This window comes from Corvus kubaryi, unplaced genomic scaffold (genome assembly GCF_017639235.1).
Source record: "Corvus kubaryi isolate FWS band 111438036 unplaced genomic scaffold, C.kubaryi_AGA036_p1.0 37394, whole genome shotgun sequence".
In the NCBI taxonomy this organism is placed as follows: domain Eukaryota; kingdom Metazoa; phylum Chordata; class Aves; order Passeriformes; family Corvidae; genus Corvus; species Corvus kubaryi.
This window is the reverse complement of record NW_024581133.1, coordinates 12,887,677-12,915,543: the sequence shown is the minus strand read 5'-3', so window position 1 is coordinate 12,915,543 and position 27,867 is coordinate 12,887,677. Positions and strand designations below refer to the sequence as shown.

The 27,867-nt window shown below is 42.9% G+C and overlaps 1 protein-coding gene across 7 annotated transcripts; it reads right to left on the bottom strand.

Moving 5' to 3' along the window:
- Positions 1–273: 273 nt before the first annotated feature.
- TP53BP1 (tumor protein p53 binding protein 1) lies at positions 274–27,867 on the bottom strand. 7 transcript variants are annotated; one of them, XM_042039261.1, is made up of 28 exons: positions 27,472–27,708; positions 27,323–27,392; positions 27,166–27,253; positions 26,829–26,899; positions 26,036–26,194; positions 25,486–25,567; positions 24,476–24,627; positions 23,550–23,679; positions 23,126–23,217; positions 21,909–22,111; positions 19,734–20,925; positions 15,774–15,893; positions 14,914–15,150; positions 13,820–13,877; positions 12,513–12,605; positions 11,145–11,380; positions 10,879–11,036; positions 9,753–9,905; positions 7,743–8,032; positions 7,249–7,425; positions 6,576–6,997; positions 6,253–6,444; positions 4,936–5,139; positions 4,180–4,392; positions 3,495–3,589; positions 2,313–2,512; positions 1,354–1,499; positions 274–613 (listed from the first exon to the last, which is right to left on the bottom strand). In XM_042039261.1, the coding sequence occupies exons 1-28, from the start codon at positions 27,640–27,642 to the stop codon at positions 426–428; spliced, it is 5,592 nt and encodes a 1,863-aa protein (XP_041895195.1). In that variant the 5' UTR covers positions 27,643–27,708; the 3' UTR covers positions 274–425. The 7 variants fall into 7 exon arrangements, with proteins under 7 accessions (XP_041895195.1, XP_041895197.1, XP_041895193.1 ...); XM_042039263.1 differs by lacking the exon at positions 27,472–27,708 and adding an exon at positions 27,787–27,867 and having other exon boundaries at positions 10,879–11,380; XM_042039259.1 differs by having other exon boundaries at positions 10,879–11,380.

Genomic DNA, 27,867 nt, shown 5'->3' with positions numbered 1-27,867 from the left:
TGAAATTAATGGAAAATAACAGCAAAGTGGAGGAACGCACAACATGGTATTCTTCCAACAAACAGAAGTGCCACTGCCCTGAACTTCTGCCAATGGAAAACACCCCTTTCCCCTTTTTCTGTAGTTGACTTTGTGTTGAGCTCAGGCTTTACTCAAAGCAGAATATTAGTGCTATTCAGCTCAGAGAAATGTAAGTATTTCTTTTTTCTCTGCACTCCTTTCCTGAAGGCATTGCCCTGAAATAAGTTTAGATAAATGAGGAGTACCAGCAGATACCACAAGAGATCAAACATTTATTTAATCATAAAAGTCCAGCAGATAAAACTATATACAATAATCCATGCATACTGCCCAATTCACAAACATTTAAAACCTGTTTAAAACACAGTCTGCACGACAGTTGGGACAGCAGGGCAGAGTTTTATTCAGTGAGGGACATAGTCATGTTTATATTTTGGATGCTGCTTGTAGCCTACTCTCTCCCCAGCAATAAGGCTCTGGATCACCCACTCTTGCGAGACAACAGGCAGCCGTAAAGCTTCTGCACACTTCAAGACACCAGCTGGGCAGGAAAAATCAGTCACCACCACATCGTAAACACCCAAAGCAATATCTGTACAGGAGAAAAGACAGGCATCTGTCAGGTGAAGAAAGAAGATTCTGCTCTGCAGCAGAAGATCATGGAAGCATGGAATGCTAAATTACTTGGTTTGAGAGGGACCTTAAAGCTCATCTCATTCCACCCCATGCCATGAACAGGGACACCTTCCACTGGACCAGGTTGCTTCAAACCCCATCCAGCCTGGCAGATCAGTGTGTTTCACCACCCTGAGTCATTCTTCTATGTCCTCTCATTCACAGGCAGTGAATTCTCTTTGTAAAAGTTAAGACACACCTACAGCAACCCTGCACCTTGCAAGAAAATATTCCTTTTAGTCCAGATAAAAATTTAAGAGAAAACCAGTAGCCAACAGTATAGGCATGACCCTGAATCCTGACCTCAGGCTGTGAGTGCTAGAGCCTACATCCCATATGGAGAGGGAGAGACAGCCGAGTTCAGAAGAACAAGGGAAGCACAATTTGAGAGGCCAACAGAAGGCCCAGGAGCAACTCTTGCCTATTTCCCCCTTTCAACACAGGCTGGAAGCTGATGGCTTGTGTTGTGAATTGCTGCAGCATCTCCTCTGCGAGACAGGTCTCCTGGATGTAACCTATATACAGATTACATTCAAGTGTCTGCCCTTTGCCTTCCCTTCTGCTTACAGACAACCTTGTAAACCATCCTACATGGTTTTAAACCATACTAGAGACCACAGTGGCATAAGATTCCCTGAGAAACTGGCCAATGAGTACCTTTGTTGTGAGCATTTGAGTAATGCTGTTTAACAGATGCTGCTCCCCCCGTCATGAGAATTTCAGACCACAGATCCAGGAAGTTCTCTTGCTGGTCTGACACCAGGAGAACCTTCAGGTTATGGAACAGGTTTTCTCGTGGGTGCCTGTAGAGTAAAGAGAAATGCAGACTGGTAAGAATATCCAGTAGTCTAGTCACCTGATTTGCTCCCATATGTGTTTTTTGAATATCTTGCATACAATGACCCACTCTCTTACCACCCTTCCTGAAGTACTTGGAGTGACTATCCTTTGTTTATAGAGAGTAAAACAGAGCTAGACAGTGTTGGTGGGGTGTGTGCACAGCAGCCTATATCCAAAGTTAGGCTGAACTCTTCCCTAATCCTGAACCACCTTTTTTGTGCACATCCAAAATGCTTCCAATTTTGACAGGGCTGATCAGGAAGACATCAGTCTCCTGCCCAAAAGCCTACAGCTATCTACAAATTTATGTCTGCCCCTCAGCTTGCCTAAAAAGTCTGATCTCCCTTGTCATCTCAGAACAGACTTACTGGAAAAGACTCCATAGAAAATGCAGAAGCTAGCTTCAAAACATACCAAGGGAAAAGGAAATTAACATAGTATTGCTCTCCTTTATCCATTTCCAAGCAATTACAGAAGTTAGCCAAGGGTGTGGGAAGCCTTGTCTGAATTCTGCCTTCCTCATGAGAAGACTGACACCTTCCTTACTTCCAAGGAGACTCTGTTTTTTTGTGTATATGGCACCCAAATGTAGCTTGGCATTAGAGGTCACTGCAAATCCGAGGAAAGAGATGGAAGTGCTGTTCCTACATGGAAGGGAAAGTATAAGGAGCAGTACTAGGGTCACCTTCAGTATTTGTAGCTATTTAAGAGCCTCCCAAGTGTAACAGGTTTCTCCAAGAGTCTGTGGACTCCGTTCATAGTTATTTGGCACTCACCATTCTAGCAATTTTTGCTCCTGGAGGCTATATCCAGCTGGCAAAAGGTAATTCCGATAATTTTGAAGCTGGTTAGCATGGCAGCTATCATGGACCCAGATATGAGACACACAAGGGATCCCTCTGGCAAGGCACAGCAAGTATTTCCGCGTTCGACAGTGCTGGTCCGCAATTAAAAGACACTGGTACGCCGCATTACACTTCAGGGGAGAGAAGAAGGCACGTAAGCAGAAGACAATGCTTGCAAAAAAGCTCCCGAAATTATCCTACTGCTAAACAGTTTAAAGAATAAAACAACTGAAACCTTGATTTTCACAGCTGTATTATGTGAAAGATGAATTAGATAAAGGCACTACTGATTCCAGAATATGTTTAATAATATCCTATTCCAGGCTCTGCCATTCACAGGCAAAAACTCTGCCTAGATTTTGTATCATAGCCCTCTTCCAGTTCAGACAAAGGAGATGATTTGCCTTTTAGTCTGACACTCAGTAAGTCACTAGACAAGACTGCTTCCTTAGGCAAGATGTTCCATGAACAATTTACCCTCTTTATTAAAAAAAAAAAAAAAATTAAATTTAAGTAAAAGCCACATTAAACTACATTAGTTGTCCAAGTAGATCTGGTAAGTGAAGAGCTCTACCTCTAAGTGTCCAAGGCACACACCTGTGGTGAGACCACATCTGGAGTACTTCATCCACTCCCAGGTTCTGCAGTATACCAAAAACACCAGACATGCTGGAGCAGGTCCAGCCAAGGACCACTAAAAGGCCTGGGCATTGGAGCACCTGACATACCAGAAAAGGCTGAGAGAGCTGAGCGTGTTAAAGATCAAAAAGGGAAGGCTTGGGTGGTTTTTTTAATGCATATTCATGACTGATATGAGGGTGTACAAAAGATGGAGCCAGACTCTTCTCAGTGTTATCCACTCAAAGGACAAGAAGCAACAGTTAAAAATCGAAATACAGGAATTTCTTTCTTTTTAATTGGATCAAGCTGCCCAGAGAGGCTCTGGTGTTTCCATCCTTGAGGATACTCAAAACACAACTGGACAAGGACCTAAGCAATCTGCTCTATTTGATCCCACTTTCAGCAGAGCGTTGGACAAGATAGGCTATAGAAATTCCTTCCAATCTCAACTATTCTGTGACTGTTGTTCTAGATTAGTAAGTGAACCCTTACCTGGGTCTCATTGAAGTCTTCCAGGATATAGCCAGCTCCTGCTCGCAGCTGTTTTTCTATGTAGTGTTTATCATATGGAGTCATCTCTAAAAAATCTACAGCAGAAAGTTCAATTTTTGACTATAATCTATCTGCTCATGTTCCTACACCTCAGTCCACAGAGCCCTCATCCACTTCAATAAGGGAACCCAGCCCTTCTCCCAAGAATATCTAAAGAAAACCATTGATAAAGTTAAAAAAAAAAAAAAAAAAGAGGCAGCAGGAAGGGCAGCGCACCACTAGCCAGGTGAGCACCTTGTTACTTCCTTGGCTGCATGAAACATGACACCAGCAAAAGCTAACTGGAGCAATCCATACGTGCTTTCAAGTTCTGTGTTTGCCTGCATTGTCCCTTATCTCTCAAAACCTTCTTTCTTACATTATACTATTCTGACACTGCTGATCTCAATAATTTTCACACCCTTCTTAGCTTGCAGAACAGGCCTATGATCATCACTGAGGTTTGTCACATCTTAGGATGCAAGTTGGCTAAATCAGAGACTGAGTCTTAGGTCCTTTCTGCAAAGGATTAAAGAGCAAAAGGGTAAACAAGTACTCACACAAATGTCTGATCAGACAGTACCCAACATTTTTCCTAAGGACACAGTATTTCACTTGAAAATGCAATGGGTAAGATTTGCCTCACCTTCTTCCTCTTCGCTGCTCCCAGTGGGACCATCTGATGGCTTCTGGTGATTGACCAATTTGTCACTTGGTGTTGCCATGGTGAGAAGAAAGGCATAGCCCAAAAAGAGGGTTTTATTGTGGGGCAAGGGTCCATGGTCACCCTCCGGTACTGGAGGATCTGCAGCATCTACACCTTCACAGGTGCTTACAAACTCTCCAGCTCTCACAGCCCCTGTAGAGAGACAGAAGCACCATAAGTCTTTGAAGATACATCTTACCTGGGGGATCTGTTCAACTCAGATAGTTTACTGCAGGAGACACAGAGAGGCAGGATTGGGCTAGGATTACACTAGGGTAGGTAGGGATCTTTTATCCTTCTGGTTGCAAAGAATCTTCAAATCAAAACACGAAGGACTTATGGGACAAGTTTGCAAGTCATATCAACATCCTGAAACAACACTGACTGCTGTGAGGGGTTCCTTTAGCAGCTTTCAGGACTGACTAAAGAGATAAGAAAGGAGAGACAAATCACAACATTAAAGTCAGAACATTTCTAAAGGCAGAACTGAAAAGATTGCAGGTAAATACTCAGACTATGCTAAAAATATCTCTGGCTGCTGAATGCATCCAGGGAGAATCAGTCTCAAACCCTGCAAAACAAAAAAGCAATCTCATCTACTTTTCAGTTATGGAAAGCAGAAAGATCAATTACAGAAAAACCAGGTAGAAAAAAACTAGATGAACGCAAGATAAGAGCAGAAAATAAGGTTCTAACCAGGCTTTATCATTGCTGACTTGCGGCCACGTTTAGCTGGGGATCGCTCATCTTCAGGAGCAATAAGTTTCCTTTTCCCAGACAGTGAGACTGGTGGGACACGTGGACTCTCCTGCCCTTTACGAGTGGGAGTTGTGCTGCTGCTGGAAGTGCTGGGAGAACCAAGGTTACTACGTCGCTTCCTCTTCCCCTCCACCAGATTATCTGCAATATAGTATGCAGGGATTAGTCATGGGCTGTCACCAAACTCCACAAGCTTTCACCCTACCTATCTGTACAGAAGTGGCTGAACTCAATAGTACCTAGAAGATACATGCCACCACCCTCTGACAGAGGAAAGCAAGAAAAAATACACCTTTCTTCTCAAGCCCTGTACCCTGCTTGTCTCTTTTCCTCCCAGTACTGCTGGGACTTTATATCAAAGCAGCCATCCACCAAGTGCATGTTGGGGAAGATGAAACAGGAAAGCCTTATAAATATGATTGCCTGACAAAAGATTTTGGGAATATGAAAACTACAGGCAACATCGAAATGAAAGCCACTTTTGAAATACCAAGTCTTAGTTACTGAACAACTGGAAAACAATGGTATGGCCGACTGAAGGTAATCCCCTCTTGATGGAACAATACCCTCTGCTTGCAAGCAGGTCCAAGGGTCAGAGCAGACCCTACTAGCTCAGCAGAAGGGGTCCAAAGAGTAGTTTTTAGAAGTTAAGATGTAACACTCTATGGTAATATAAGAACTCTTATAGGCTGTATGTAAATGCTATAGGATTTGTATCTTGTATTAGATTGGTTAGTGACAATTAGAATATTCAGTACAGAAGATGATTTATTGTATTGTAACCAGGACTTCACACACTTCCATTCTATTCTCTTGCTCTTACTTCCACTCTCGCTCTTACACTCTCTCTCTCTCTCTCTCTCACCCGCTTACTCTCTTGTTTTCTTGGGCCTGCTCAGAGCTGAGTCTGGCAGCTCTGAGCAGTGCCCCTATACCCACGCCCTTTACAATAAACCCCATGTGTCCCAAGACCTGCCTATAGAGATCTCTCGTCTCCATCCGTCTACGTCTGGCCGCCCGTAACCTACAGTGCATATAAGTACGGCAAGCATCACTGTCCCAGAAGCAGACCCCTTTTCACAAGCCAGTCAGTACCACTAAGTCTCTGATGCCATACAATAAAAGGATCTCAAAGATCTCACTATAAAGTACCAAAAGCATCACTGAATACCCAGAAACATTCAGGTACTAGAATTACCTCAAAGGCACAAGACACAGAACAGCAGTCAGCAGCTCAACAGCACCTTTCCTTACCAAGACTGATGTCAGCTGCCTTGGTCAGAGGGGTGACAGGTTCATAAGGACCTAGCCCAAACTGCTCCCGGAGCTTATTTCCTTGTTCCAGAGACAGGATAATAGCCATTCGTTTATACCACTTCCTCTGGCCTTCCTTTTCAATGCAGTAGTATAGTTCTCCAGACTCCTTCCGGTGTCCCTTCACAACACCTGACAAGACAGCAAATAACACCTGTTAGCCAACCATACCCAGGCTTCTCATCCTCCTGGAACAAGCACCCATTTCTCACTACATTCAGCAACTCAGAAAACCAAGGATAAAACTCAAGCACTGCTCTTACCTGCACTGAAGTACTCGTCCTCAGAGAGTGCAGTCACCTCTGTCTCCAGTGGGATAGGATCACAGAGCAAAATATCTTTTCCTAGCACATCACATTCATATCCATCATCAAAGAGCAGCTTGTACTTTCCAGCTCCAACATCTCGGGTAATCATCCCAGAATAAAAGTACCCATTTGAGGACCACTTTGCTACAACCCTGAGGCCCACAAAGCTGCTCCCAGAGGGTGAGTCTGCACGGTCCAAAGGACCAGTCACCACTTGTAATGGGATTTCTGGAGAGTCACTTCGACGTAAGGCACAGAAGCCAGAAGTGTCAGATTTCTCTCCTCCATCTGGCAGGTGAACTGAACGAGTAAATGATTTCTCCTCAGGTGATGCTGTAGTTGAGAGATCCTCCATACCTGGCAGTCCAGCTAAATCTCTGTAGAAAAAAGCAGTCCCAGATAGGGGAGAAAAAAAAAAAAAGACAAAAAGCATTCCCACAAGGATCTGGAAAAACTATTACTAAGTATAAAATACTTGAGTGAGGCGCTTGCAGCTGCTACATGATATCACTAAAAACTAACTTCTGAAATACTCAGTACTCCTTTTCCTCTAGCACATTAAAACAGAAATTCCCCATTCTCTTTCTTGGCAATAAATTAAAGTTCCAGTCTCCTTTTTCCAGGGTACCTTGTTCCTGTTGTTCGAGATGGTGGGCGTCCTCTTCTTCCTCGTCCGCGAAGTGTCACAGGTGTTCTGCCAGCCTGACGAGTGCCAGGCATAGAGTCCTCCTCTTCCTCACAAGGCAGTGCTCCTGTCTGGCTAACTCTGACTGGAGATGCAGGCTGCCCAGCTCCTTTCCTAGGGCTAGAGAATTTACGAGTTAACTGTTTTGAGAAGAGAAGCCAGCTCACTAGGATCCTCCCATTTTCTTGATCATCTTGCAACACATCCAAAAGTTTGCCTCTTTGCTGCTAAACTGCAAGGCAATGCCTCACAAGGAAACAAGCTACTCCTTTAGGAAGAACAGATGGGAAAGCAAATACTACCTCCTTATTCCTGTTCATCAACCCAGATCTTTCCCAGAAAACCTTTGACTTAGGTCTACCCTGTTTCACACTCACAAGCCAGATGCTCGTTTCTGCAAAACATCTCTTCTTCTTTTCCCAAGACTCTGCACTTACCTCAGTTTTCCTAAGACGCCTCTGCCAACGGGTAAAGCAAATTCTCCAGTTTCTGTCCCACACACTTTCCCTCTGACAGCTCCAGTTCCTCGCCCTGAGCTGCTGCTGCTGTGCATGGCAGAGTGGCCACTGCTTCCTCCACTGGACGTACGGTGGAGACTTGAGGCCTTAGATGAGAAGGAGCTGACATCACCAAGATCCCCTGAGGTCAGCGATGAGCCCCCTGCAGTTCTAGAGGAGGATGTGTCAGTCTCACATTCCTGGCACTCCACTACAGGCTCCTCAGTTTCCTTAAAAGAAACAGAAAGAGGTTTGTCTGAGGCGATTCAAGTGCTAGATGGAAGCTTTACAATCACCAGTCCAAAGTGTAGACAAGCTGAGACCACATTCAGGAAGCTAATGACAGCCACACAGACTTCAGACTGGGCTAATCCATGGTAGACAGTGCATCTCTCACTACAGGCCTGCAGCTGCTCTGTATCAAGAAGTCACATTAAGAACTCAGTCAGCAGTGTTGAGGAATACATTCAGTGCAGGTAGCACAGGGCTGCAAGCGTGAGCTGCAGGTTGAGCTCTGGGGGGCGAGGGCCCCAGGCAAAATGCCATGGAACCTGGGCACTTGGAGGCACAGCAGGAACAGAAGACTCCCAGACCTTCCCACACTTTTCCATCTTAGACTGTGAAGCTGTAAAAGCCCAGGGTGCCTGCCCTTTGTTCGAGGTCTCTCCTTGGAAGCACCAGCTCAAGCTGTTGTTATTTAGTTATTGCAACAAGATTATTTTAAGGATCCAGATGTCTGAGACTCTGTCATGGGAAACATGGGCTCCAGACAGTGAGGAAATCTGATCTGTGTGAGTGTGGGGTGTGCATGGAGTCAAGCAGGGCACAGAGCTATCCCAGCTCAGGCGGTGCAGTTGTGACTGGCAGAGTGGCTCCTGGATGGTCAGACAGGGAAGTTTCCTTAACAACAGGGCAGAGCTTGGCTTGGTATCCTGTTAGTCTGGCTTTGAGTAATTCCCACCCTTCTAGAGTGTGAGACTGCAACAAATACATGAGACACTAGGAGCCTTTGGTTGCTCATAATCCAAGATCAGTTTCAGACAACTTGTCATCTGGAGTTATTAAAGCTTTATGGATATAAAAACATGTATCTACAAAATAGTGATATCAAGTGTTGGTAGATAAAGCAGAAATGGTTATATGATTGTGATTACACAAACTATGTAAGGATATTTCAGGACACTTAATTCTCCATTTTTATGTTACAATAAGGAGTTTCATGTGTAATGTCAGTTGTAAAAGTATTGAACTGGTTTATCCTTTTGTGTCATTACTCACTGTGACTACACAGAAGACTCTCATGTTATTTACCTTTATAGAATAGCAGTGACATTTTACTGCTAGCAGGCTGATGTGATTACATGAAATCAGCATTTCTCAGCTATCTTTTGTGATACCCTATAGACTTTCCAATTAACAAATGTACATACTACAACACAAATGTACTAATATAAGGCTGTTTATGCCTTAGTTTTAAGTTGATTTTTGTAGACCTCTTACAGAATCTGGTACACAGGACTCAAAAGACTGTGGTTAAAAATGATGTTGAACTGCGAAACAGGCTAAACTATCTTACATAGTTCAATTTTACAGGAAGAAGTGATTTTTGCTTACTAACAGAATTTCTGCTCATTCTGAATTATCTTTATCCCGGCAAAACTCCAAGACTTTTACAATGTTTGGATGCACATCGTTAAGTCTTTTGTTGAGTTCTTTGGGACTTGAGCGTGTCTCCAGAACACATGACGTGAAATATACTAGCATCAAAAACACAGCTTTTGCCATTCACTAAATGGCCTGCAAGCTTCCTCATGAAGAAATCCTCGTCATCGCAACACACAGACTTGTTCATTCAACTTGTTTTCTGCAGCCATAACATGCTCTCATTCTAACCACCTCTATTTCTCAGCCAATATCTCATTCCATTTAACCACGAAAACGAGAACTTACCTCAACTACCTTCCGTTCCACCTCTGCACCATTGATGTAGTAAACATCTGTTATAACGCGCGTGACAACCGTGCGCACTTCTCGAATGGTTCGCACGTGGCGACGCTGAACTCGGCCTTTGGGTGGGTGAAGAAGGTTAAACTCTTCCTCTCCCTGTAATAAACAGGATACAGTAAAAACAAAACAGACCACAACAAAAAGCAAACTATTTCTGAGTAGTGCTACCTCAGCAGTACAGCTTCTTCATACCATGTTAAAGTACAGGAGTAGGGAACCTTTAAGCATCTTGTTACAAATTAGATGCAACAACACAAGAGACCCTAAACACAGAAGAACTGAACACATTTTGCTGATGAGTAGAGGAAGGGAAATCATAGCAGCCCAAGAAGGAAAGAGCAAACTTGTTTAGTGTGGCTTCCAATACTCTTTGATTGAGTAGACTCTCAGACATATCACATCAATCTTGCACTTTTTACAGCCCTGTTAATCTCCTATTTCCCACAGGACACATTAGTCTTAACACAGGCTTAGTAAAAAGTCATTTTTCTAGTCTTTCTGTTGATAAAAAAACATACAAACTGTTAACAGCCAAGCAGTGGGGGTTTTTGAGTCTCCAGTACTTTCTGAAATACTAATTTGAAGTTATTCATCTTGTTAGAATGTTTCTCTGGAGGAGTTCCCCATTCATATGTTTACCCATTGACATCAGATGGAATGAGAGAACAAACCATCAGAAGTTGGTTGATACAAACCAGAAAGCATCAAACCCTTCACTCAAAATTTCTTGCAACTCCCATCTCCAGCCAACAAAAAGTGAAAAAAATTTTACAGTGTTAACTATATCTGCACCCAAAAAAACCTAACCCCAAACAAAAACAATCAACCAACCAAGCAAAACTTGTCACATTTTTCCAGAAAACATATATGGAGACACTTGCTTCCCAAATTTATGCTGCCCAGTGAGTACTGCTGCTTTAGCAGTCAATTCAGGACAGCTTGTGACCGTTAACATTTTAAAGTGGTTCTTTGCCTTTTTTCAACAGAGAACCAACTGTTAGTGAATTTACTGGCTGAAGGGATACTTTACTGTCCTAAAGCAGTTAAATACAGGCAGCCCTCATCCCACCTGACTGTGCAAAGAGTCTGTGTCATCTCCAGAGGCATTGACAAGCTTTTCCCCACTCTCGTCGGTTTGAATGTTCACATCTTGTCTCCCAGGTCTTTGCCCAGACATACTGGTTCCCATTTCCACCTGTCTACAGATCTCTTCTGATGTCTGTGTTGCTGTTGTAACAGTTGTTGGGGTAAAAAGATAGTCTGCTGTAGTCTGGATCCCTTTATTCTTGGTGTTTTCCCACCTCTCTTGATTTTGATCAACTTTAACAGCCTTACTTTGTTTTCTCTGCATTCTTCTCCCATCTTCTGCCTGAGTGCTTACAACATCAGTCTCCATAGACTCTCCATCCTCTGCACCAGAAGGTTGTCGATGGCAGTCCTGCTGCATCCTCTGAGGAATTAGGATCTGTCTACCACTGCCATCTGCCTTGTGTTGCTGGCACTGCCAATCACTGGAATTTGTATGTAATTCAGCATCTTCTTGTGTGCCAGGAAAAATGAACAGATCCCCCCTGCAAACCAGTTACACACAGATCAAAGCTATGGATTAAGGAAACAAGACAACCAATATGCTGCCACTCAAGTGAAAGCAATATTAAAAAAACGCCACCCTGACAGTCACTCAATTTCTTCTTACGATTGCACAGAACTCAGAGTTCAAATAACACAAAAACCTTCCAACACTTCTCAAGTGATACTCAGCGTAGTAAAACATATGGCTGACACTGTACAGAACTAGTTGCTATTTGAAATACAAAATTTCTTGCTACACTCCACACATTAGGCACCAACTATGCAACTTGCTTCCAGAAGCATGTCATCTTGAAGTTACTTCAGGCTGCTCCAGTGCTTGATTGGTTTGAAACTGATAATCCAAGAAGAGCCAGCAGCATACACACAAATGCTGCCTAATGTTCTCATTAGAATTTGTCTGCTCTGCCAAAGTACTGCCTCTGTCAGGTACTGTATGAGACACTATACTGAGCCCTACTATATATATTGGCTTCCCTCGGGTACTTAAGGATTTTGAGGAGTGACTGTCTTCCCTTCTGGCTGTGCCTCATCCAGCATTGGAACTCCCTATTTGTTATGGTCTTTAATATAAATGTTGAAACTTAGGTTACTCTTTCTACATAGACCAAGACCTCACTGTCTCATCAAAAGATAGAACAGAAAACACTGAGGAAGCAGATTTTTACTTCTAGCTCTCCAGGCAGCACCCTCCTCACCATAACATATGCAGCTGTACAGTCCTTTTCAAAGCAACCAGAGACAGCAAAAACTGATGGATGTGGAAGGGGGACAATAGCAGCAGCAACAACAAACAAACAAAACTGGTCAGAAGATCTTAGAAGAGGAGACAGAAAAGGCATTTAAACAGCCTTAAATATGATCTCAATTTCCTCAAACCCAAGACTTCACTGAAGCATATCAGTCTTCTGGAATCACATGGCTGCTCAGTTGAAAGGTAAGCCTGATTACCATGTGAGACACAAACATACAGATTTAGTATACTTACCCCATTGTCCCCAACCTTCTAAGTCACCCAAAGAAAATGGCTTAGTGCAATTTCTTTGATGTAGAAAACGCACATGTGGATATAAATCCAACCAGGACTGGCAGGCAAAGATTGTGAGGAGTTACCTAAACGGAGAAGTGGAAAGACCATGACCTCTGGCCTCATCCTCTCGACGAACTTCACAGACACGACTAAACACAGATGATGCTTTCTGGGAGCTAGCAGTGCAGATTTAAAACAAACAAACAAACAAACAAACAAAAATGCATCAGGAAGTGAGAAAAACCCTTATACAGCAAAACAAGAATTCTCTAGTCCCTTGTGAAAGCAACAAAGAGTATTGAGTTTATTGACCTACACAGACACAGAATGAGTGAGATGATCTGTCTCAAAGATCAAGAAAGAAGCTGCAACTGCACAAGCATTTCTGTCATTTCTGCCGACACCCTAACAGCCAAGAGCAATGGAACAACTCTGGAAAACATTGGTGAGAAACTGCAGCACTATCAGGAGTTTCAGCATCTACTACCTCTGGTACCCACCCAAAGACACAGTTAGACCCTTTATGGCTTATTTCTCAGGAATTTCATGACACCGCAAAAATACTGGGAATGACAGTCATGAAGCAAACCCTGAGAGTTCATCTTCATCCCATACCTACAAAGGCAACCCATCCTCAACCAGTGAGAAATTACTATCACTCATCCTCAGCAGTGAGGCATGATTACCACCTAGCACGCAATCCTGTAACAAGAGATACTGAATTTATTCCTAAATTTTCTCACTACTTCAAACCACTATGCTTCACTCGGATGACTACAGGTCACTGTCTTCCTACTCAGATTCCTATTAATACTTACAAACATTACTTCCTGCAAGCTAAAATCAAGCAAACATTAAACATGAGGTAAGATAGATACATACAAATCAAAAGACCAAGGGAATAACTCAGTGTTTTGGTAAACATGTTAACCTGTGATTTCATAGCCATGAACTGATTATGTTTCTATCAGCTTTATACCAAAAAGATTATTCTCTTTCAGAACTTCTCAGAGATTCTTTGCAGAAAGTTGCACCATGCAAGAAAGCAGAAACTCGTATATTTGAAATTTAAGAGATGGATAAGGCAGACTTGCATTCCGGACTACACAAGACACGAATCTCTGGCTTTAACTACAATCAGATGGAGCAAAATGCTGGCATTAGTAGGAACCACAGAGCCCATAATGAACAAACAAGTGGGGTTCCCACTTTGCCTATGTAATTAAAACCTGCTGCAAGAGCTAAAGAGTTAATGTCATGTCTACTGCTAAAAATGTTCTTTGCTTCTGTGTCTCCTTCTAATTTTTTTTTCCCCTGTGGCTGATAACGTGTGGAAAAAGAATCTACCCGGACCTTTGTATTAAGTCTGCCCAGCAAGAAGCCCAGTTACCTGGCAGCAGCCTCAGCACCAGCAGAGGATCCATCTTCTCTGTCACTGGCTGCCGGCTCTGAAACAAGAGGGAAGGGAAGGATGATTTTGCCATCATCCAAAAAGACTCTTCTGACCTTTCCCAGCTCCATACACTCAGTGAAGAGAGGCTGAGTAACACTACAAAGGGTTCCCAGGCTTCCCTGTCCCACTTCTCAGAATAGACCTAAGTTTCTACAAGTTTTAGACTATTAGACGGAATGACACTGTTCTGATTAAAATCCTGTCAAACTTCTTTTTGTCCAGGTTACGGACAGGTCCAGAGGAAGCAACAAAGATGATGAGAGGACTGGAGCATCCCTCCTACAGAGACAGGAGAAAGCTGGGCTTGTTCAGCCTGGAGAAGAGAAGGCTCCAGGGCCACCTCATTGCAGCCTTTCAGTACTTAAAAGGGGGCTTATTAAAAAAAAAGGGAGAGTTTTTCTGTGGGTGGATAGCAACAAGACAAGGGGAAACAGTTTTAAATTAGAAGACAAGAGATTTAGGTTAGGTATTAGGAAGACATTCTTCCCTGTAAGGGTGGTGATACACTTTCACATGCTGCCTGGGGAAGCTGTGGCTGCCCCAACTCTGGAAGTGTTCAAGGCCAGGCTGGATGGGGCTTGGAGCAACCTGGCCTACTGGAAGGTGTCTCTGCCTATGGCAGGGGGAGTTGGGACTAGATGATCTCTAAGGTCCCTTCCAACCCAAACCATTCTATGATTATACTTTCTTTTATATATATATATATATATTTTTTTTAAATATTTATATATATAAATCTTTTCCCTCCCAACACAATTAAATTTCACTTCGTGTCCTGTGTACCACTGCCACTACACATTGCATTTTTAGTCTGCTGGAAATACCTTGCCTCACAACAGAGGCCTCTCCTCTCACTCCATCCTTGCTTAGAGCATTGCAGAAACAGAGAAACAAATTTAAGTGACACTGCCCAAAAAGAAAAATGAGAAAAATTACAAGGACTCAGAGACTGTCTTGAGGAATGCCACAGAGGTTTTGAGTTAGGGCTGAGATCGAGTAGGGCCTATACATTTCAGGTTTCATCCTCTTACTTTCCAAGCTGAATGGCAAGGACTCCTCACTCCCATCATTCGCAGGGGTAACAGGGTTCATTCGCAGAGAAAGTTTTGCATCTGACTCAGGAACCACACCAGACTCTCCTTTCTCACACACTTCTGACACATCTGCTGATACCACTGCACTTTCCACAGTGACATTGTTGGTCCCCATTGTGCCCTCTGTTGTAACGTCACTGGTTGTTATAGTGCTGTCTGGGCAAGTATCATCCACTAAAAACAGAAAAACAAAAACAAGAAGCAAGAAGTAGCTACTGTTATTCACATTGCCAGAGCTGAGGTCCTAGTTTTGGTTTGAAGACACTTCACTGCATGCACTAGTAATGCTGCAATAGTGGAAGCTCCTTGCTAGAGATCTGAAGCATGAAAATTCTGTAGCATAGGTATTAATCCTTAGTTTGAGACAGAATAATTTACTACTACCCAAGTAGAACAGACTTCCTTTCATCTAGCACTTGCAGGGTGCTATTTTGTGAACCTAGCAGAGAAAGACCTGATAAAAGATGATGAATACTGGAAGCAATCTTCTTGTAGTCTAAGCTCTTTTGCTACTCAGAAGGCTCTTTTACATTCTTTAATGGAGTGGTACAGGACCACAGTGAGCGCAAGGAAGACGTGCTCCATACCATCCTGTACTCAGGGAGCAAACACCTTCACTAGAGACTGAGAAAATATGACAAGGAAACTGTGGGGAAGGGATCAGCCCTGCCCATAGAATGGGAATGTAGCAATGTTTTTTGCCAAGGTAGGTTTGAGTTATCCTATTAGATCCTGCACCAAGAATCAAGAGCTTCCAGGCTTTCATTGCAGAACAGAGCCATTTGGGTCAAACTCACCAATTGGTGTGCTGTGTCTCCTGGGTCCCATTTTGAGATGGCCAGTAAGAGGTGGTGTTATGCTAGTTAAGGACTGAATGACATCACCCTCCTTAGGCAAAGTAAAATGGAACGGGGTTCCTAAGAGACACAGAGCACAAGAATTAGTAATTTCAAGGGTCTACTTTAGTTCAAATATCAAAACCAGAAATAGGTGGAAATAGGAATAGGGAAAAGCATAACACTGGTGCTGTACAAAACCACCCTGAACAGCTGCTCTAACTGATATTCCTCACATTTTATGGGGAAAATCTCTCAGTGAAAATCTGGACTGTGGTCAACTCGATGCAGGTGTTCCCAGGTGCTAGATAAAAGGGAGACTAAATATCCTGACATGAACAGGACTTTTACAGAATGCATCTTTGCTTCAGAGATGCTCAGGATTTTCCACAGAAAAGGGAAATGAGGTCAAAAACAGAAATTAAGGTTAGGACAGAAATTAATTGGCAGAGCTACATGTTGCCTGAATTGATAACCTAAAACTTACACAGAATGATGGCTGAGGTGGCCTATCCCATCAGGGAAACCATGCCTTCATGGATTTACGATGTGCAGATCTTGCAGGATTTAACAAATACAATAAATCAAAAACCTAGTAAAATGCTCTTTCCTTTTGCCTCATCCCATGCGTTTATTTGCAAACTTTCAACGTCACAGGGAATTAATTTGCATAATCCTCTCATAGAAAAATACCCAAGCAGCAAACAGTTATGTATCATCTGTTTGAAAGCTCTGAAAACCATCACCTCTCCAAGCTATCACAAGCTTTAAAGACATGGTTGAGCAACTGCAATATCCTGAAGACCATCCCAAGAACTTCAGTGTATTTTTGCAGTGGGTAGGTAACTTCTAGCACAATGGTACTCACATTGCAAGGCCCAACCACCCCTCCTCATGAACAGCTTATCAATGAATGCCTGTTGTATCATGGCCTAGAGCATATCTCCATTTAAAAAGTGTTTTATTTAAAAACTGAAGCAATTCCACTGAATATTGATTGATTTAGCTACCACAATCCCTTCTAACCTATAAATTCACATTTGGCAGGCTAGTAACAAATGATCAAAAGAATTTATTAAATGATCACCAGCACAGGTGATGACCAACTGCATAATCTAATTACTATACCAAGGGATATCATGGGAGAGAATACAAACAAACTTTCACAAGACCTGAAAAAATGTGAATGCCTCAAAGTTTAAATGCTTTCACATTACTGCTTCAACTGTTCTATCAATGAAAACAGTTAATTAAAAGTAATAAACTTTTCTTATGACCATCAACCTGTAACAGATTTAGGTCCATTTGGAATTGAATCTGGCAAGGGATGTCAAAGACAAGAAGGGTTTCTTCAAGAACATCAGTAGCAAAAGGAAACCTAAGAAAAATGTGGGTCTGCTGCTGAATGTGGCAGGTGCCGTGGTGATGAAGAATAAAGAGGAGGTGGAGCTACTGAATACCTGCTTTGCTTCGGTCTTTGCTACTAAGGCCAGTGCCCTGGAAACCCAGATCGTGGAGGCAAGAAAGAAAGTATAGAGAAAGGAAGGCTTTCCCTCGGCCGAGGAGGATCAAGTTAGAGATCATTTAAACAAATCCGACACCCACAAATATATGGGCCCTGATAGGATGCACCCATGAGTGCTAAAGGAGCTGGCAGATGTTACTGCTAAGCCACACCCCCTCATCTTTGAAAGGTCATGGAGAACAGGAGAGGTGCCTGAGGACTGAAAGAAAGCCAGGGTCACTCCACTCTTCAAAAAGGGCAAGAAGGAGGACCCAGTGAACTACAAGCCACCATTACACCTCCGTCCATGGAAAGATGATGGAACAACTCATCCTGGGTGTCATCATTAAGCACATGGAGAAGGTTATCAGGAGCAGTCAGCACGGACTGACCAACAGCAATCACGCTTGACCAATCAGATTGCCTTTGGTGATGGGCAGATGAGAAGAGAGCAGTGCACTGAAGTCTACACCAACTTCAGCAAGATTTTTGACACTGTCTCCTGAAACATTCTCATAGATAAGCCCAGAAAGTGTGGTTTGGATGAATGGACAGCAAGGTGGATTGAGCACCTGCTGAATGGCAGAGCTCAGAGGGCTGTGATCAGTTGTGCAGAATTTAGTTGGAGGCCTGTAGCTAGTGGTCCCCAGGGCTCGCTGCAGGGTCCAGCCTCAACTCATTTGTCAGTGGCCTGGATGAAGGGACAGAGTGTACCCCTGCAAAGCCCTCACCCAAAGTTTGTGCTCACTGATTTATGCTTCATAATTTGTTGATAAGGGATTATACTCCTAAAATATTTATTAGGAAAAAAATTATTATGATAACAAAGCTGCTTTAAGGGTAGAGGGATGCTCTACAGCTCTTCATACCTTAAGGACTGAGTGATGGTGGGAGAGCAAATATCACTCTACATACTTTTCCACCACGCTTCATGAGTCTGAAGGCAATTAGGTAGAATATCTCAAAAGCCTGAACTTCTTCCTAACACCGATCAGCCCTTCAGTGTAATAAAAACGCATAAAACACAAGCAAGCATTAATTTTTGAATTCATTTTCTTTAAACAATGGCTTATAGTTCTCTTTCAAAAGTAAACCCAGCCAACTGTGATGTGTTTAAATTGCATTTATATTTGTCTAAAAAAACCCCCAACATTTCAAGTACAATATGAGAGGGGTAATATTATCTGAAGTCATACACAATTTTGTTCACACTCTCTTAAAAAGGAAGTTTTGGATTGTGAATATTGTGAAAGACCATACTGAACTGGAACCTGACATTTAACTTTGTTATGTAACTGCAGCTATTTATCTTTATCATTGTTTCAGCAGTGTACTCCCAAACTTATTGCTGTATTTAATAAAACCCATACTGTTCTTAAATTTGAAGACCAGTACTGTTCTCCTGACTATGCCGAATTGTCTTAAAAAACATGCAGTCCCAAAGGCCGTGGGCTTGTTCACAGGAAAGTTCATCTTAGATCACAAAATACAATGGAGTCAGAATACCTTGAACTTCTTAACTGATATTTTGACTAGATCTCCTCAAAGCATTATTTTCTACATAGTGGAGCTACTTTTTCTTCTTTCAGTTAAAGGAAATTAAGAATATTGTAGCAAAAACTTCATAATTCAACAAAACATTAAATAACATTTGGGGTCCTACAGTCTTTCCCTTTTCCTAACAGACTTCATAGAGGGGAAATACATTTTCTGGCACTAAAATCAAGTTCCTTTATTCATTCTCATTTAAGGACGAGAGAACTGTGTTTTGAAATGAAGTCAGCTAAGAGGCAAAAGCTCCACAAAACACAGGTGTAGTACCCCACATCTTGTATAATGACATACAGCATGTTAAATGATTTCAATGAGTCATAACAGTATCTGCTGAGCCACAGCTTCCGTGCAAGTGAAAAGCCATTCTACTTTAAAATAATCTCAAGAAAAAATTTGCTATATTAGTTTCTAGCTCAAAGTTGCTCTTTACACCCCCACAAAGAAAATTCTCCTCCGAGAACGAAAAAAAGGAGAAAGAAAATAAGGAGATCTACAAGAGGGAAAGTACTGACTCCCACACACCCTGTTCCTTTCAAGGACCCTGCTGTTGTTTCTTGAGTGGGGGAGAAGTCACAAAAACCCCTGAATGTTGCCAAGGTCACAATATTTTAAGTTCTTCAAGCTGCCCTGCGTTTCTACCATAAAGTAGCGAGAGCCAGGAGCAAGAATTACACCACAGGGGAAAATAGCAAAGCCATGTTCTACATATTACACAGTAAGGTGTAGTGCTGCTCTTAAGAGAGACTGCTCAATTTGCATCTAATATCAGCGCTCCCTGAAAACACTAAGGATTGTTTGTATACCGCTCTCTCTGACATTATTCAAAATACACACCGGTGAACTACTAACCTAAATTCACTTACCACTGGAAGGACTGGGGGATTTAGGAGTTGCCTTCTCCTGTGGCTGCATCTGCTCTTCTTGCTCCAGATTCCTTGTCATAACAGTGTCCTCCGTATTCTTTGGCACCTGATTCTCGTGCTGAATCACTTGTGTTTCAACCCCTCTCTCTTCAAGTGATGGCTGATTGCTTATTACCATTACCTGTCCCAATTCTGGCTGGTTTTTGGCACACAATGCCACTTCTAATTGAACATCACTCTTTAACTTTGGAAACAAATTGCAGTGCTGCTCCAGTAACTCCCCTACAGAAGGTTTAGCTAAAACTTCATTGAGCTTTGCCGTGTTTTCTGCAACAGCCTTAACGGACAGTTTATCCATGGGCTTTGCCTCCCCAGTGGCAAAAGTACAACCTTTCAAAGCTTCTTTTCCCTGACATTCTGGTCCAATCTTTTCTAATTCCTGGGCTACATTGTTGCTAGTTTTACAAGAATCAGCAGATTTCACTTCCGTATCTTCATGACACTGTCCTTCCCTTTCAAGAAAAAACCTGTGAGAAAGTGTTATATTGACAAGAGACCTATCTTCCTTAATTTGCTTCTCTTTTACTTGCAGTTCTTGCTCTTCACACTGAGTCTCAGGAACTGCTTCCGGTTTAGAAGTCTCTTCAGCACAGGACAAAATCTCAGGCAGACCAGACTGATCTGCAGCAGCCTGACTTCCAGAAACACACTCGATCTCCCGATGAACTGTAAGGGCTAATGGCCCATCTCCTGCAACACCTGCACTAACAAACTGTCCTACAGGCATTTCTGTAGTCTCTACAGCCTCTTTTTTTGCTTTTTCACAGTTTTCAGAGGGGGCTTGATCACCTGCATTCGCTTTCAGTTTTATTTTGTCATTCTTCACAGAACACAGTCTTGAGTCTGAGGCCTCGCATTCAGAAATCCTCTCTACTTGTGTGGTCTCACTGTCTTGGCCTGTGTTCAGAGAATCTGAACTGACATCTGTATTTGTGGGCTGGCTACAGGCACTTGCAGAAAGTATCAGTTTACAGGACTCAGGAGGCTGTGACACAGAGTCACCTGCAGACATCTTCGACAAAGCATCTGTGGATCCAGAGAGATCTCCCGGTAAGCATAAAGGGGTTAAAGCAGCAGTTTTTTCTTCTCCTTCATGCTTCTTCTCTGGACTCTGAGTTGGAACAAAGATATCCTAAAATGAAAAAAGTGGGAAGTATTAGGGCATCCCAAGTAGGACTGTTTGTTTATTACTCCTAAAACATTACATTGGATTGTGGAGCAGAGTTAAGTTTAGGACAAAACTACAGATTAAAAAAACAACTAATGAAAACAAAACTAAACAAACATCCAAAACTTTTTTCCACACATTTATATGAGCCATGATTGACCTGTTTTTGCTGAGAAAAATTATCACCACGTGTTACTATTTAGTACATCTGTGGCAAAGTCAGACACAATCCTTGGTACCTTTCACTACCAAATCACAAAATACAGGGCAAATATGGCAAATTAGTAGCTATTTTTACTCGAACAACCAAGGGTTCTGGAAAGATTCTCTGTGATATCTATTATACCAACACAAATGCTGCTTTCAGCTAAGGAAAAGCACTGCTTCAACTAGTGAAGTTTCTAGTAAGTTCATGAAATTAATAATATTAAGGTATAAACCCACAAACTGTCTCTTAAATCCTTTTGAACAGTTATAATTTCCAGAATCAAAATGCACAAAGGAAACAACAGGTAGCAAGAATAAGCAACTTGAAAAATGCAGTAAATAAATTCTAGCCTTGCAGGAGAATATAAATGCTTTATTATGGAACAGCTTCCCTTTCTCCATGACAAATGGTGCTAAGGTCTTGCCTGATAAAAGACTGATTTCTGATGCAGTTTGAGATGCAGGATGCCCAGTTCAACATAAGAAGGCAGCACAGTCTAAGACAACAGCTTCTATGTTCTGTAACTCACTATGCCCTCTTAAGCTGTTCTGCATTTTCTCTGCAGGAAGAGCTGCCACACAGTATGACTAATATGGAACTGTGACTGGTGGGAACAGGGAGGTTCATGAGAACCAGCTTAGTAGGCAAGCTCAACACAAAAGAACAGAGGTTGACTCAAATACATCTTCTGCATCAGCTATATAAAAACCTCAAAAAAGATATATACATGGACCCTTACATGAGAGAACTCTGGTTGTGATGGTATAGGTAAAGATCCAGGAAAGAAGGCTGGGGCACTCTGGGACACCGGAGTTGAAGCCTGTGGCTGGACAAGAGGTCTTGGAGGGATACAAGGAAGGGCCATCTCCACCAGCACATCTCCTCTCTGCTTTTGCACCAGTTCTCTTCCTTCTGCAGGGATAGATATATCCATCTGTTCATCTGGTTTGAAAGAGCAGAAAAGATATTAGTACTAAATTCTTGTGTTGTACCTAAATTTCCAACATTCCATTAAAAGATTTGTCTCCAGCGGCGTACTCAACTTTGTAAAATCTTGTCTCTAGGGGCATTCTTTTTGTAGGGGAAAAAAAAAATCAAAAACATCCATATTCTTATTTTCAAAGGGGGAAGCAAGTGTTTTGTTACAAATTCATATGACTATTTTGCTACAGGTCTAGAACTTCCACAATTAGAAAAAAGTGCCTGAAATTTATAAAAAAGCATTTTTCTGAGGTATTTCTTTTGCTATCTTCATTAAAATGCAACTAAATTCAGACCCCAGCTAACAAAGTATCTGTTCTAACAATATTTCACATTCTGTGACAGGAATCTCACAGAAAGGAATAGTTTATTTTGTATCATACTAAAAGTCTGCACTGATGGATATCTTATCCCTGATGGTAAATGGGTGCTTAGAGAAAATATTTAACAACAAAGGTATCATATCGAATCACTTCTCTTTAGGTATGGCATTCTAGGATACACACTGATAGCATATGAAAGGTTTTACAAATATTGTGCAAGTTGTCTATATTAAGGTAAAATAACTTACATGATGTAATTCTTACCTCTCCTCCCTATTGCCCTAACAGTATAGGCTTAATACAGGTATCTGCCTGTAGCAAGAATGGCTTGTCCCTAAAGAAGGAAGATAATTGCTAGCAGCAATCTGTATGCCACACAAAGCATTTCCCATCTTGCAAGTGAAGGGGGACTAGTCAACAATACTAATTCTATTATGATAGCTATGCAAGAAATACCAATAGCAGATAGAAAATATAGAGAATTATAAACAACAGAGTCACAAATAGAGATCTCCCTTCATCTACCCCTCCACTGTTCTCAGTCCTGCTTTACTCTTTAAATATAATTCTAACAGGTTTTGAAAAGGCTGCAAGCTCTGACTAAATTAGCACAGAGAAACATGACCACAGACAGTATGCAGAAAACTGTTACCTTTTGCTTGCTCCTGCTCAGTAGGACTGCTGGGGACAAGGGCACTGGGTCCAAAGGAAACAGGAGGAGGAACAACTAGGCCTGAAGAGACACTGCAGACCAAAAGGAAAGATGGAAATGAAAACCATACCTCACTAAAAAATGCATTAAGTTCTCCCTCTATTAAGCTCCAGCTTATCACAATACAACTCCTCTATGAAAGGCAAGTGTCAGGTGTTCACCAGTAAGAGACGAGCCACAGTCACGGATCACATGGCCACCATTAGTTCATTTTATTGCAAAATAAGGCCATGCTCCTCTCATAGTGCAAAATTAAAACACTGATTGCTTAAAATCAAGCACAAGTCCTTGAATAATGAAGAGAATAAGGGGAATGCACTACTGCAATGAAGTGCTTGAAATAGTTTGGGGATTTTTTGCTTACGTGGAATGATCCTCCTGTACAACGAATGCCTGTCCAGAGAGCTGCAGGACTTGCAGACTGCGGGCAGGGGTGCACGCCAGAGAACTTCCCTCTTCCACCCTGGTTACTGGACAGCCACTCCCTGCAGTGGCTTTGAACAGAAGGAAATAAAGATAGAAATACGGTCAATAACCAGCTGGTCAGAAAATTCTGAGCAGTTAAACTCATGCTATTGCACAGCTCCTTCTCAGACAGGCAACAACAAGCTGATTTTCAGAGCTGGTGAAGGACTGCACATGAAAGTTCAGTAGGTGAAATGTGAGCACAAAATAGTTCAGATGAAAAAGAAAAATCTGAACAGATTTTAGACTGTGTAAGTCTTCCTAACTGGGAATTTTAAAAAAATTCCCAAAGGCTCCAATATCAGCACATCTGATCCAGCACTAGAATGCAAATATAGGCAAGGTTCTTGTAAGAAAAGACACCTTGCACTGGCCACTGACTGGATGTGAGAAGGTTGGTACTGAATGTTCCGGACACAGAAGGCTCATTCACAAGATCAGACCGGTATAGACACCACTGAGCACAAGCTTGCCTACACTACTTATCCACACTTTACATGGTGTGTCACTACAAAGGGTGAGCATTATTAGTTTCAGAAGAGGGTTAAAGTTGGGTTTTGGATTTGCTCTTCAGGCGGCACAGAAAGAAAGGAAATTAAATGTATTTAACAAGCCAGTAACTGTTCTAACAGGAAGTGACATTTAGACAATTTTCCATACTATACTGAATAAGGCTGTGGCCTTTTATTTCTATAGTGTTCTCAATTTTAGCAGAAATTACATGAAAAATACTCACGGCACTCTACACCCTAAAACACTACATATCTATAAAGATCAAGTAGGTATGATGTTTATCTCTGAGATGGACATTCTGGCTCTACTTATTGTTACCTGTTGCATGATTCTCAGGAAACATCTCTTCCTGCGTTGACAAGATATCTGACTCCTCATGACCAGAACTAAGGGATTCCTCAATTTCACTGGGGTCACTGACAGGCGTTTTCTTTCTGGTACGCTCTTCTGCTTCCTGCAAAGTTCTGGAAACGCAAAACACAGTCATTGGCCTGAGAAATTCAAAACATGAAGTAAGATTACAATATTGTTAAGAAAGTCTATCAGTAACAGATGGAAAGTATTCACTCATGTATAACACAGGAAAAAAAAGAGAGAAGGAAGACCACTTCTCTTGACAAAGTTGATAAGTTGCACTTTCAGAATTGTTTTTTACATTTTCTTCCAATCTAAGTGATGCTTAAATGGAATGCAGATTGTTCTACTGACTTCTACTCAATGCAGATTCTAGGAATTTCATTTCACGCCTTTAACGTTATTTTGTGGCAGAATATGATAATACAAGATGAGGTAAATATTATATAAATTTTATGCCAGATAGAATAAATACTATTCAACAAACTGAAGTTAAATTAAAACAATTAAAACCATAAAGCTTACAATAGTAAATACTCAAAAGCATCCTGGAATACCCAACACTTAGCCTCCAGATTCCTCCTGTGCAGCCAAAGCCCATGCTACAGTGATTAAGTTATTTCAAGATAATTTCTGTGACTTAAAATGAATTATCACTTTTAGTATATTCCAGTCATATCGCTTTAAGAAAATTATTGGCATATTTTATTATGCAGTGAACTCACCCTTAAAAACAAACCTATTGATATCTTTGTGTTTAGGAGTTTGACATCACATCTTTTCTCACCAAGGAATGCTGAGAGCACTCCTTAGTCAGCACTGCTGCAAAAAGGCCTCGGCAGTACTTCATCTTTACCTTTCTCTTTTGCCTTAAATCCTCTCCCATGTCTAAAAATCCAGTTAAAAAAGACACAAATCAGCTTACAGAATGTCCACAAGAGACCTATAAAGAAGACAGACTGTTTTACCTTCCAGACTTCTCTGCCTGGCTTTCCAAAGCAGTATGTGCTTCTGTGCTGGAGTCAGTTTCTGTGTTGTCCCCATGCAGTTCTAGGAAGAGACAGATAAAAGAAAAGTATTTGTTACTCATGTCACCTGGACGAATATACAAATAAGAAAGTGTAGTTCTATAATTTACACAAATACCAAGGCAAGCCTCATATGAAAAAAAATTAACCTTGAACTATCTATGAAAACAAGAAAAAAAACCAAAAGAAACAATGAAGTATTTACCAGGGAGTGAATTTAGTATCAAATTGTCTAAATATTCTGGAAACAAATTAGGAAAGAGAAGTGAAAGAATCAACGACAGCACTTGGACAGGTACAGGGAAACAAATGTACTAGCCCAAAGGAAAGAGGGGCCAAAATTCTTTGCAACTACCACTGAGCTGTGAACTCAGTTTTGAAAACTACTAACACTGTATTTCCTGTCACACAAACATAAAATTTAAAATTTAAAGAAACCAGATAGAATCTACAGGGTAGGAAAAGGACACCTATGATCATTTTCACTTACCATCTTTTGACTCATTCTTCACAAGCCTGGAAGAAAGGACAGCAGGTCCAGAGTGAAGCTGATGCCTAGCATCTCCCTCATTGGGCATGAAGTCAGTCTCAAAGTCCTGGCTCTGTGAGAGCTCTAGAACTCCAAACTGCAGCTGTGACATGCCTGTATCTAACACCAGACATCCATTACAAATATATATATCAAAAAAAAATTTCAAGAGCCATCTATCACTTTTACAAGGGCAAAAGATATACCCTCTAACATGCAAAGCATTTAGGCTATTGCTGAAACTCTGAATAAACTAACAGACTCTGATCTCAGCTGTACTAATTAAAATACAGTACCACACAAGGGACAGTGGCCATTAACTCAGAAATCAGTATTAATCAGCAAGGGCTTATATAATGCCATTAGGAACTGCAGCAGACTTTCACTCCATGATGAGAAAATAATCTTGATAATACACAGCCTGTGTCTGAAAATCCTCTGATGACAACGACCATTATGCCAGTTCATAATAAGGCTCCATTTCCTAAAGATCACAATTCATCCCCGCCTCTTCTAAACCACCTTCAGTCTTGAAGATCCATTCTAACAATAATAATAAAACAACCTTTTTTTTTTTTTTCCCCCAAACACCAAAGCATACAAATCAACTTCCAGAAAAGGATGCCAATTTCTGACTTATTACTACCGGCACAATTACCCCTGGTGAGACAAGTGAGCCAGCTCAACTGAAAAACTGCACAGACGGTGCGTCTGATTCAAAACCCAAAAAACCGACCTGAAATGGAGAAGTTACCTTCTACACGCGGCGAAGAAGCACAGTCCTCAACATCACCTTCACTTCGCTCCCCGGCCTTTCCAAGGGCACTGCAACAGAGAGACTCGCTAACGTCGCGCAGGGGTTCCTGCAGGCCGCCTTCCCGCGGCTCATGCTGCGAGGGGTCACTTGGCACCGACCGGGCGCCCCAAGCCCACCGCACCGCACGTCCCGGCCAGGGCCGAGCGCGGCCGCTACAGCACCGAGCCCGCCTTCTCGGCCTGTCCTCAGCACGAGAGAGATTTCAGCAGGCCGGAGAGGCGGCGGCCGAGAGCCTCCGGATGGCGGCTCCCGCGGCCCGGTCCACCCCACGTACCTGCTCTCCCCGTCGGGCGGTGGAGCCTCCTCCGCGCCGCAGCCCCGCGGTCCAGAGGCGCTCGGGCGGGCCGGGCTCTCCATGGGCCCTGCAAGCACAGCGCCGTCAGCGCGACCGCGGCACCCTGACCTGCCGTGACCCCGCGCCCCGCCCTTACCTGCGAGTCGCTCCCGGGGCGCCCCGCCACCCGCGGCCGCCCGCCTGCCGGCAGGACCGCAGACGATGTCCTGCAAGACAGAGGCAGGGGCCGCGTCAGAGCCGGGCCGGGCAAGGCCGGGCGGTGCTGCCACCACGCCGGGCGCTCACCAGCACGGGGCTCGGGCTCTGCCGGGCCGGCAGCCGGCGGGCCAGCACGCCGAGCCAAACCCGCTCCGCGTCCGCCTCCGCGCCCTGGGGCTGCGAGTCCTCCACGATGAGGAGGGGCGTGTCCTGCTGCGAGAAACCAGGGTCCAGCTGGCTGCTCCCGCCGCGCTCCATGCAGGACGCCACAGGCTGCGCAGCCCGAGAGCCCGGCCCGGCCCTACGCCGCCCGCCCGCCGCCCAACCCAGCCGCACTTCCCGCCGCCGCCATCTTGCCGCGCGCCGATTGGCGCGCGCGACCCTTCCGCCCCGCGCTGTTACCGGGGAGACGCGGCGGGGGGTGCGGGGTGAGTGTGGGCACCGGCCCCGGGACCAGGCAGGATGGGGACCGAGACCGCCCCC